Source organism: Mustela nigripes, chromosome 18 (genome assembly GCF_022355385.1).
Source record: "Mustela nigripes isolate SB6536 chromosome 18, MUSNIG.SB6536, whole genome shotgun sequence".
In the NCBI taxonomy this organism is placed as follows: domain Eukaryota; kingdom Metazoa; phylum Chordata; class Mammalia; order Carnivora; family Mustelidae; genus Mustela; species Mustela nigripes.
Window position 1 is genome coordinate 39,902,445 of NC_081574.1, and position 12,310 is coordinate 39,914,754.

General features: G+C 37.6%; 1 protein-coding gene across 2 annotated transcripts in view; it reads right to left on the minus strand.

Moving 5' to 3' along the window:
- LOC132006506 (arylamine N-acetyltransferase 1) overlaps positions 1–12,310 on the minus strand; it is a 149,879-nt gene that overhangs the window by 81,476 nt on the left and 56,093 nt on the right. Inside the window, exon 2 of one of the 2 annotated variants that reach the window (XM_059384342.1) lies at positions 10,149–11,057. The exons of the other annotated variant lie outside the window; for it this stretch is intronic. Within the exon in view, the coding sequence (XP_059240325.1) occupies positions 10,179–11,051 (873 nt within the window). The 5' untranslated portion in view covers positions 11,052–11,057 and the 3' untranslated portion in view covers positions 10,149–10,178. Of the gene's footprint in view, positions 1–10,148; positions 11,058–12,310 lie in introns of those variants that run through there. 2 annotated transcript variants of the gene reach the window in all.

The following is a 12,310-nucleotide window of genomic DNA, read 5'->3' on the forward strand; positions in this document are numbered from 1 at the left end:
GGACTCGATCCCAGGACGCTGGGATCAAGTCCCACATCGGGCTCCTTGCTCTGCAGGGAGCCTGCTTCTCCCTCTGACTCTGCCTTCCACTCTGTCTGCCTGTGCTCGCTCTCGCTCGCTCTCTCTGACAAATAAATAAAATCTTTAAAAAAAAAAAAAAGAAAGGACTCTGTATTTCATCAAAATATTTTTCTGCATCAACTCAGAGGATCATGTGGTTCTTGCCTTTTCTTTTGTTAATGTTTTCTATCATATTGATTGATTTCTGAATGTTGAACCAGAATCCCCCTTAATAATTCTTGCAGGGTTGGTTTGATGATCACATATTCTTTCAGTTTCTGTCTGTCCTGTTTTGTCTGTCTCTCCATCTATTATGAATGAGAGTCTTGCCAGATAATGTATTTTTTATTGACTTAATATATATATTATATATTATTTCTTTTCAGCATAACAGTATTCATTGTTTTTTCACCACACCCAGTGCTCCATGCAATACGTGCCCTCTCTAATACCCACCAACTGGTTCCCCCAACCTCCCACCCGCTGCCTCTTCAAACCCCTCAGATTGTTTTTCAGAGTCCATAGTCTCTCATGGTTCATCTCACCTTCCAATTTCCCTCAGCTCCCTTCTCCTCTCCATCTCCCCTTGTCCTCCGTGCTATTTGTTATGCTCCACAAATAAGTGAAACCATATGATAATTGACTCTCTCTGCTTGACTTATTTCACTCAGCATAATCTCTTCCAGTCCTGTCCATGTTGCTACAAAAGTTGGGTATTCATCCTTTATGATGGAGGCATAATACTCCATAGTGTATATGGACAATGAATTCAGGAACACTGAAAAGAAATTTAAAAAATATATATTTTTTTATATTATAAGGAGTAGAATGGGGGCATAAATCTGTAAAATGTTGATGTGAAAAAAATAAAAATTAAAAAATATATTTTTAAAATATCTTTTAAGTGTTCCAGAATTTATTGTTTATGCACCACACCCAGTGCTCCACGTGTACATGCCGTCCATTAATATCCACCACCAGGCTCACCCAACATTCCACACCCCTCCCCTCCAAAACCCTCAGTTTGTTTCTCAGAGTCCACAGTCTCTCATGGTTCAGATAAAGTATTTTTAGTTGCATTTTCTTCTCACTTAGTACCATGAATATGTCTTGTCACCCCAAACCTGGCTTGCCATATTTCTGTGGTTAGGTCTGATGTTATTCTGATGCTCCTCCCTCCATATCTAAGGAACATTCCCTCCCTAGCTGTTGTCAGGATATTTTCTTTGGCTGTAAGATTACAAACATCACTGTTACATGTTAGAGTGTTGATGTATTTTTATTGATTTTGGGAGGGGTCTTCTCCATCTCTTGGGATATGAATGCTTGTTTCTTTCCCAAGATTAAGGAAGTTCTCAGCCATGATTTGCTCAAATATACTTTCTAGCCCTGTCTTTCTTATTCTCTCAGCCTCTCCTCATTCTCTGTTATTTGTTCATCTCTCTTTTCTTCAACTTCCTTCCTTTCCATCTCCCTGTCCTATATATCATTTATTCTTTCTTCTGCTCATTGACTGTAGCTGTTATAGTATCAAATTTAGATTGCATCTCATTCATAACATTTTTGAGTTTGTCTGGATTTGATCTCATTCCCACTGCTAGAGGTTCTGTGTTGTCATGTATCCTTTTTTCAAGTCTAGCTTTTATCCCTATAATTGCTACCCTGAATTCTATCTCTGACAACATGCTTATATCCATAACCATTAGCTCTGTGGCAGAGGACATTGTCTCTGGTTCTTTTCTTTGTTGTGAGTTCCTCCTTCTAATAATTCTGTCCAGTGAAGGGTGGGTGAGCAAATCAACAGAGTCCAAAATATAAAGGACAGCCAAAGCAAAATACACCCTAGACTAAATCTGAAGTGGTCAGAAGGTAACATAGACATGTAAAGCCAAAAAGATCCTAAACAATTAAAAAACAAAACAAAAAAAATTGGGGGGGGGCAGGGAGTATAATTTCTCAGTGTGGACAAAGCAGGGTGATCTGTTTGTTCCTGATTGAAATTTGGTCTCTATGTTAGAAGCTAGTATATTGGGACACCTGGGTGGCTAAGTTGTTAAACTGCTGCCTTCTGCTCAGGTCCTGCAATCAAGTCTCACGTCAGTCTCCCTGATCTGTTGGGAAGTCTACTTCTCCCTTTCCCTCTCCCCCTGCTTGTGTTCCCTCTCTTGCCCTCTCTCTCTCTCTGACAAATAAATAAATAAATAAACAAATAAAATTTTTTTTAAAAGATGGCATATCCCCAAAATGCAAGGAAATAAGAACTTATATATATTTCAAAATAAAATTGAATAGAGTGAAAAAAGGAGTAGAATGGGGGCATAAATCTATAAAATATTGATGTGAAAAAAATTAAAAAGCAACTTAAAAACATGTTTCAAAATAAGAATCTATTTGAAATGGGAAAAAGTTAATGAAAGAAAGAAGGAAAGATAGAGAGAAAGGAAAGAAAGAAGAAAAAAAAATGTAAAATTTAGCCTGAAGGATAAACAAGTCATGAGGAAACATCTGGAGCTCATTATATTATTTTCCCCTGGTGCTGGAGTTTTCTTGCCCTTTGGGATCCATGAGCTTGTCATCCACTTGTTCTTCCTGTTTTCTAGGGCAGGGGCTGTAGCTTGGCTTCTCAAGTGTGTTTTCCTGGGTGGAGTCGCCCCTACTCCTGTAGGGAGATGGGCTTAAAGTGAGCTGGTCCTAAGTGTGGATTCTTTGTGTAATTTGTGTAATTTGGTGGGATGTCTCTCACTGGGGCAGATTTCTAAGGGTTCTGATTGTGTGCTCCAGTGTTATATTACTTTCCTGCAGCTGGCTTATGGAAATTCCCATCCCTCTCCATTTGTCTTCTGATATTTCCCCACAGTTCACAATTCTGCACCTCCTACCGTGCAAAAAGGAGTTTTTTCTCTGCTTTTAGAGGTCCAAATATACTTCTTTTACATCTCAGGTTGACTTCATGTGGTTAAATTCAAGGGATCAGATGAAATGAGGTCTCCTATTGTGTTACTATCTTGTCTCCTCTTGGCTATGCAGGGCATTTTCTGGTTCCATACAAATTTTAGGAATGCTTGTTCCAGCTCTGTGAAAAATGTCAATGGTATTTTGCATTAAATGTGTAGATAGCTCTGGGTAGCATAGACAATTTAACAATATTCTTTCAATCTATGAGTATGGAATGTTTTCCCATTTCTTTATGTCTTCCTCAATTTCTTTCATATGTGTTCTGTCATTTTTAGAGTACAGGTCCTTTACCTCTTGGGTTAGATTTATTCCTAAGGATCTTATGGTTTTTGGTGCAATTGTAAATGGAATAGATTCCCTAATTTCTCTTTCTTCTGGCTCATTTTTAGTGTATAGAAACACAAATGGTTTCTCTGCACTGATTTTATATCCTGCTATGTTGCTGAATTCTTGTATTAGTTCTAGCAATTTGGGGGTAGAATCTTTTGGGTATTCCACACAAAGTATCATGTCATCTGCAGAGAAAGTTTGAATTCTTTGCCAATTTGAATGCAGTTTGCTTCTTTTTGTTGTCTGATTGCTGAGACTTCCAGTACTACTTTGAACAATAATGCTGACAGTGGGCCTCCCTATCGTGTTCCTGACCTTAGGGGAAAAGTTCTGTTTTTCCCCATTGAAAATGATATTCACTGTGGCCTCTTCATGGGTGGCTTTTATGATACTGTACTACATTCCTTCTATTCCTACACTCAAGACTTTTAATCAAGAAATAATGTTGTATTTTATCAAAATCTTTTTCTGCAATTGATAGAATCATATAGTTCTGGTCCTTTCTTTTTATTAATGTGATCTATCATGTTGATTGGTTTGTGAATGTTGAACCACACTTGCAGCCCAGCACCACTTGGTCATGGTGAATAATCCTTTTAATGTACTGTTGGATCCAGTGGCTTGCACTTGGTGAGTATTTTGACATCCCTGTTCATCAGAGATATGTGTCTGTAATTCTCCTTTTTATGGGATCTCCTTTGTCGGGGATCAAGGTAATGCTGGCATCATAGAATGAGTTTGAAAGTTTTCTTTCCTTTTTTATTTTTTGAAACTGCTTCAGTAGAATAGATATTAATTCTTCTTTAAATGTTTGGTAGAATTCCCCTGGGTAACCATCCAGCACTGGACTCTAGTCTTTTGTGAGAGTTTGGATTACTGCTTCAATTTCCTTTCTGGTTATGGGCCTGTTCAGATTTTCTACTACTTCGTTTTTCAGGTGTGGATTTTTTTTTTTTTTAATTTTCAAGCTTCTAAGAATGCATCCATTTCTTCCAGATTGCCTAATTTGTAGACATATGGTTGCTCAAAATATGTTCTAAAAATTATTTGTATTTCCTTGGTGTTAGTCATGATCTCTTGTTTCATTCATGATTTTATTAATTTGGGTCATTTTTTTCTTTTTGATAATTCTTTCAGAGGTTTATTGCTCTTATTCTTTTAAGGAATCAGTATTGATCTGTTCTCCTATTCTTCTGGCTTCTATTTCATTGATTTCTGCTTAATCTTTATTATTTTCCTTCTCTTGCTTTGCTTAGGCTTTATTTGCTGTTCTTTCTCCAGGTCCTTTAGGTATAAAGTTAGTTTATGTATTCAATATTTTGGGAGTTATTAGAGAAAGACTCGTATTGCAATGTATTTCCCTCTTAGGACCACCTTTGCTGTATCTCAAAGGTTTTGTACAGCTGTTTTTTCATTTTCATTTCCTTCCATGAATTTTTAAAAATCTTTATTTTCCTGGTTACCCATTCTTTCTGTAGCAGGATGCTCATTAACCTCCAAGTATTTGAGTCCCTTCCAAATTTCCTCTTGTGATTCAAGTTTCAAACCCTTGTGGTCTGAAAACATGCAGGGAATAACCTCAGTCTTTTGGTACTAGTGGAGACCTGCTTTGTGACCTGTATGTGATTTATTCTGGAAATAGTTCCATATACACTTGAGAAGAATATGTATTCTGTTGCTTTAGGTTGGAATACTCTGTGTATATTTGTTTTTTTGTTTTGTTTTGTTTTTAAACTTATTTTTTATTTTCAGCATAACAGTATTCATTATTTTTGCACCGCACCCCGTGCTCCATGCAATCTGTGCCCTCTGTTTGGAGGGCACCTGGTACCACCAACCTCCCACACCCTGCCCCTTCAAAACCCTCAGATTGTTTTTCATCCATCTGATCCACTATGTCATTCAAAGCCCTCATTTCCCTGTTGATTTTCTGCTTAGCTGACCTATACATTGCTGTGAGTGGGGTGCAGAAGTTCCTTACTATTATCGTATTGTTATCAATGTGTTTCTTTAATTGTGTTATTACTTGGTTGATATATTTGGTTGCTCCCAAGTTAGAGGCATACATATTTGCCATTATTAGATCTTTTGGGGATAGACACTTTAAGTATATGATATAGTGTCCCTCTTTATCTCTTTGGCTTGAAATGTAATTTGTCTGATACAAGGATTGCTACCTCAGCTTTCTTTTATGTCCATTAGCATTATAAATAATTCTCCACCTCCCCCTTTCAATCTGGATGCATCTTTGGGTCTAAAGTGAGTGTCTTGTAGACAGCATATGGATGGGTTTTGCTTTTTTATCCAATCTGATACCCTGTGTCTTTTGATTGGAGCATTTAGCAAACTTACATTCAGAGTAACCATTAAAAGATATGAATTTAGTGCCATTGTAATATCTTTAAGTTCTTTTTTTCTGTAGATCATCTCTATTTCTTTCTGTTTTATGTTAATCTTGGTCTCTCTTTGCTTACAGGATCCCCTTAATATTTCTTGTGGGGCTTTCCTGGTGGTCACATATTTTTAAATTTCTGCCTGTCCTGGAAGCTCTTTATCTCTCCTTCCATTCTTAATTACAGCCTTGCTGGATAAAGTATTTTTGGCTGTATGTTTTTCTCATTTATACCCTAAGTATATCATGACAGCCTTTTCCAGTCTGTCAGGTCTCTGTGGATTAAGTCTAATGTCAGTCTAATATTCCTACCCCAGAGGTTGAGAATGTCTTGTCTCCAGGTGCTTTCAGGATTTTTTCTTTATCTCTGAAATTTGCAAGCTTCCTTAGTATATGTCAGGATATTGATCTATTTTCATTGATTTTGGGACGTGTCTTCCCCATGAATGCCTTTTTACTTCTCCAGATTAGGGATGTTCTCAGGTCCCTCAAATATACTTTCTGGCCCTCTTTCTTTTCTCTCCCTTAGGCAGTCTAGTAGTACTGATTTTTTTTAATGACATTACTGATTTTTCAACGCCTCCCTTCATGGTCTATTAGTTGTTTTTCTCTTTTCCTCAGCTTTCTTCGTCTCCATTAACTTGTCTTCTATGTCACGTACCATCTCTTCTGCCTCTATCTCTTCTGCCTCTTCTGGCTATTAGAGCATCCAATTTAGACTGCATCTCAGTTAGAGTATTTTAAATTTAGGCCTGATTAGATCTCATTTCTGCAATAAGACATTCTTTAGTGTCTTCATGCTTTCTTCAAGCCCAGATAGTAACTTAATAAATTGCTATCCTGAATTCCATCTCTGACATTTTACTTATATCCACATCCATTAGATCTGTGGCAGAGAGTATTACCTCTGGATCTTTCTTTTGTTTTGAATTCCTCCTTCTAGTCATTTTGCCTAAAGAGGTATGGATGAATGGATGGGAAAAAACCCCCCACAAATATCAACCCCAGGTCAAGGGAAATACACATAGCTAAATCTAAAGTATCAGAAACCCCAAAGAAATAGGGGAAGGGGAAGAGAGAATAAAATCCTCCAGGTGAACAAAACAGGGTGATCCACTTGGTCCTGGGTATATTTTGGTCTCTGTGTTAGAAGACACTAAATCCCAAAATCGTAAAGAAAACAAAACTTATATATACACAAAAATAAAATTGAATACAGTGAAAGGAAGCCAAAGCTGAAAAATATGTCTAGAAATGTAAATATTAGAAAAATGAAAGTTTAAAAAGACTTAAAAACAAAGATTTGATAAAATAAGAAATTAATTGAAAAAGGAAAAAAAGAGAAAATTTTAAACTGAAATATAAAGGAATCATGAGGAACAACTTCAAATTCTACATACTATTTTTCCCTTAGAGCTGCAAGTTTGCAGCACTGTGTGCTCTGTAGGTTTGGTGTTCCCTGTTTTTCCAGCTGGTCTCTGGGGCAGGGGCCTGCTGCACTGATTCTCAGTTGTGTTTGTCTTGGCTGAGTTGCACCAACACTTGTGGGGTGGGGGAGGGGCTCAGTGTAAGGTGTTTCTGGTTTTTCTATGTGGCTTTTGTTCCCTAAAGGCTTTCCAGGCATCTCTAGATGAAAGTAAAAATGGCTGTGCCCCGATCTATAGCCCCCAAGCCAAAAGACCCTAGCCCCTTTCTTCAGTAAACCCTTAGGGATAAGCAGTTTTCACTTTGTGTGTGTCACACTCTATAGAGTCCTATGGTATGTGCCTGCACTGATCCTCCTGGGGGAAGAGGGAGGGTCGCACATTTTTGTCTTTTTCAGCAACCCCCCCCCCAACCAGAACTCATTCACCTAGTCGTGTGTTCACCCACACACCTTCCCTACTGGGGTAAGGTGGGGGTCACCCACCTCTATCCTTGAAGGGGCCCTGCAAGGACAGCATTCACCCAGTGGTGCACATGTCCCCATTGCCCCTCCTGGGGGAAGGCAGAAGGCCACAGCTTTAATTGAATTTTGCGATCCCACCCCCCCACAATGAGAGGTCTCGCCAGAGTCTTCAGGGTTCATGGCTTATGGTGAACCAAGCTAAGAGTCTCCTCCTGGGATTGCAGATGGTAACCAGTTTACCCACTCCAATGCTGGGGAACTCTGTTGGCTCAGGGATCCCCATGCTCTCTGTGACACCAGGGAACCCGAGACCACACTGTTCCACCTAGGATTCTGCCCCACTTCACCAAACAACACCTTTCATGCAGGGATGTCTCTCACTGGAGCAGATTTCTAAGGGTTCAGATTTTGTGCTCTGGGGCTTTATCACTTTCTGGTAGCTGGTTTACAGAGGCTCCCTCCCCTCCACCTTTTATCCTCTGATATATCCCCTCCATTTCACTTCACAATGTTACCTTGCAAAAAGCGTTTGCTTTCTATTTGTAGAATTCCAGCATTAAAAAAAAAATTTTTCTCATGTTGAATTCATAGGTTATCAGAGTGATTTGATAGTTATCTAGCTAAATTCAGGGGACCAGATGAAATGAGGTTCCCTACTCTTCCACCAGCTTGTCTCTCTTTCACGTTTTTTATCCCCTACATTCTGATTTTATCCTATTTCTTAATTTAGGTGGTTAACATATTGTGCATTATTGGTTTCTGGAATAGAATTCAGTAATTCATCACTTACACACAACACCCAGTGCTCATCACAAGTGTCTTATTTTTACTTCTAAAGATTTTATTTATTTATTTATTTATTTATTTATTATGATAGATTGTGAGATAGAGCATGAGCAGGGGCAGGGGAAGAGGCTGAGAGAGAAGGAGACTCCCCACTTAGCAGGGAGCCCAATGTGGGACTTGGTCCCAGGACCCTGGGATCATAATCTGAGCTGAAGGCAGACACTTAACTGAGTAAGCCACACAGGTGCCTCAACAAAGGTGCCTTCTTTAATACTGATCATCCATATGGCCCATGCACCACCCACCTCTCTCCATCAACCCTGTTTGTTCTCTATTGTTAAAAGTCACCTATGACTTGTTTCCCTCTCCCCTTTTCTTCTTTTCCCATGTCCCATATGTTCATCTATTTTCTTTCTTAAATTCCACACATGAGTGAGACCATATGGTATTTGTCTTTCTTCCATTGCAAATGGAAGATTTCATTCTTTTTGATGGCTGAATAATATTCCATTATATATATTGTATGCAATGGAGGTGGCACATATATGTATATAAAACCTCTTTATCCATTCATCAGTTGATGGACATTTGGTCTCTCTCCATAGTTTGGCTATTGTTGATAATGTTGCTGTAACATCAGGGTGCATGTACCCCCCTTGAATCTATATTTTGTATCTTTTTGTTAAGTACCTAAGAATGCAATTTTTGTATTGTAGGGAGTTCTATTTTTAGCTTTTTGAGGAACCTCTAAACTGTTCTCCAGAGTGGCTACATCAGTTTTCATTCCCACCAACAGTGCAAGAGGGTTCCCCTTTCTCCATACCCTCTCTGACACCTGTTTTTTTTTTTTTAACTAACCATTATGATTGGTTAGGTGATATCCCACTGTAGTTTTGATTTTTATTTCCCTGCTGATGAGTGATGTTAAGCATTTTTTATTTGTCTGTTAGCCATTTGTATGTCTTTCTTTGGAGAAGTGTCTATTCATGTCTTCCATGTATTTCTTAACTGGATTATTTGTTTTTGGGGGATATTGAGTTTGATAAATTCTTTATAGATCTTGATACTAACCCTGTATCTGTAAGGTCATTTGCAAATATCTTCTCCCATTCCGTGGGCTGCATTTTAGTTTTATTGTCTCCTTCATTATGAAGAAGGTTTTTATTTTGATAAAGTCCCAGTTGTTCATTTTTGCTTTTGTTTTCCTTGCCTCTGGTGTTGGGTCTCGCAAGAAGTTGCTGCAGCCCAGGTCAAAGAGGTTTATGTCTGTGTTCTTCTCTAGGATTTTGGTGGTTTCCTGTCTTACACTGAGTCTTTTGAATTTATTTTTTGTGTATGGTTTAAGAAAATGGTCCAGTTTCATTTTGTGCATGTAGCTGTCCAGTTTTCCCAACACTATTGTTGAAGGTGATGTCTTTTTTTCCACTGGATATTCTTTCCAGCTCTATTGAAGATTAGTTGACCATACAGTTGTGGATCCATTTCTGGGTTCTCTATTCTGTTCCATTGAGCTTTGTGTCCGTTTTTGTGCCAGTACCATACTGTTTTGATGACTATAACTTTGTAATTTTAAATGCTGATATTTTTAAGGGTAAAATTTTCTTTGGTATAATGTGTGAACATTGAAGAAATATGGTAGTTAATAATTGATAAATTGGGTGATACAGACATTTAGTATTTTATTTTCTCTAGTATATGTTTAAAATTTTTTATAATAAAAAGTTTCAGGACATGAAGTAATACCAAAGGCCATTTTTACTCCTTATACTAAATGGTAAAAAATTGATCACCATGTTTAGGCACAAGCTTTCTCTCCAAGGAAATATTAAATATATTTTTAAGCTTTTTTTCTACTTCTTCCTCACTCAGCATCTTAAACTCTACCAAATCCATATTGTCTTTAAAATTGAATTTTCTATAGGAAAGGGTGCAGCCCACTAAACAGTGAACCCCTTCAGAGGTCTGCAAGGAACAGAATGACTTGCTTGTAAACACAGATGTTGGAGATTTCTGAAGATATGTATTCACAGACTCAAAATCTTCAATTGTTCGAGGTTCAAGAGTAAAGGAGTATATTTTTCGGTATTTGTTCTTTTCCAGAAGATCAGAATCAAGAAATTCTTGATTTGAAATGTACTGTTCTCTTCTGATTTGGTCCAAGTACCAGATTCCTTTGTCTTCTCTTAACTGGAAGATGCAAGGCACCTGAGGCTGATCCTTCCCAGAAATTAACTCCAGAGGCTGCCAAATCTGGTAAGAGCGTCCAAACCCAGCATCCACTATGTAATTCCTGCCATCAGTAGTCACCTTCAGCAGAAGGTGAATCATAGCATTGCTATATTTGTTGGCTGGAGTACTGTAAACATACCCTCCCAACATTGTAGTCTCAAAACCAATTGTGGTCAGAGCCCAATACAGAAGATGATTGACCTGGAGACACCACCCACCACGGTTCCTCCTCACAATTTGATCAAATATGGCCTCCAAGCCCAGTTCCATGGCTTCCCCACAATGGATGTTAAGGTTCTCAAAAGGAACGGTTCGGATCTGGTGCTGAAGAATGTCAGTTAATGTTTCCAAGTCCAGTTTCTTCCTAGAATTCCTATAACCAATTCTTTCAAAATATGCTTCAATGTCCATGATCCCCTGAGGGAAGTACAACAAAAAGAGAAATAATACATTACTTTTGCACTGGATTTCTTTGATTAGCCTAATTATAACTAATATATTTTAAATATATAAATGCAGTCAGTGGTTATAAGTATCCATAATGATAAGTCTTTTGTTTAGTGCTTTTATTGTATAAATTACTTTTGTACATATAAATCCACTTAGTAGACTTAGTAACCCTGTAGGAAAACTATTATCACTTCTTTCATATTTTAAGCATGAGAATTTGGAAATCCATCATAAGTGAGGAGTGAAACTATAAAAACAGTTTACATGTGGTTTTCTTCATGATGAACAAAGGTTCAAATTGGTATCAAAATAAGGTTTACAAATAGTTTCTAATATAAACAGAATTATATAAAGGAGTCTATTGATTTCATGGTACCTGATCCACTCAATTTCACCTTTAGATAAGATAAAATTATCTGGTCAAACATTCCCACTCAAAGATTATTTGTGCATTGATTTATTAATCCATTCAAAGTATTTTCTGAATACCTACTATTTATTTGCTATTGATCTCCTTGCTTGCCCTCAGAAATCTTACATTTAGTGATAGTTGGATGACATAGATTGTAAATTGGATAAACTAATAAAACATTAAATTTCTTAGATTCTAATAAGTATCTTGTGGAAGACTAAAGCAAAGAAAGTAGACACATTATGCACTGAGAAAACTAATTTCTAATAAAGTGATCAAAGAAAGCATCATTGTGACCTTAAGGATGTGAAAGAATGAGCCATGTCTACATGTGTGGGGAATATATCGCTTCTCGGTCTTTTGGCTAAGATCAAGTGTACATGTGTGGGGAATACCATTCAGGCAGAAGAAACAAAGCAAAAAAAAAAAAAAAGTCTCAAAGTAGAACCTGCCTAGAGTGCTCAGAGAACTTATAGGAGGCCAGAGTGATTGAAGCAGAGTGAGTGGGAGAGAATGTGAACTGAGATGAGATAAGACAACTAACATACCCTCTAAAAAATACCAGCCTTTTGGCTTGAATCAGAATCATAGTGAGAAGGTCAGTGGAGGAAGGTTGCAGTTTAGGCAAAGTGTATCAAAATAAATTTGATGTTTCTGGCTATTACATGAAGAATGAGCTGTATACATTCAGCTAAATAGACTGGTGACCCAGGTAGGCCAATTAAAAACATATACGTTCTAGGACCAGTACTCTCCTCATGAATGGTATGTTATCCAAATCAAGTCAGTAAGACTCTATTGAAGGGAT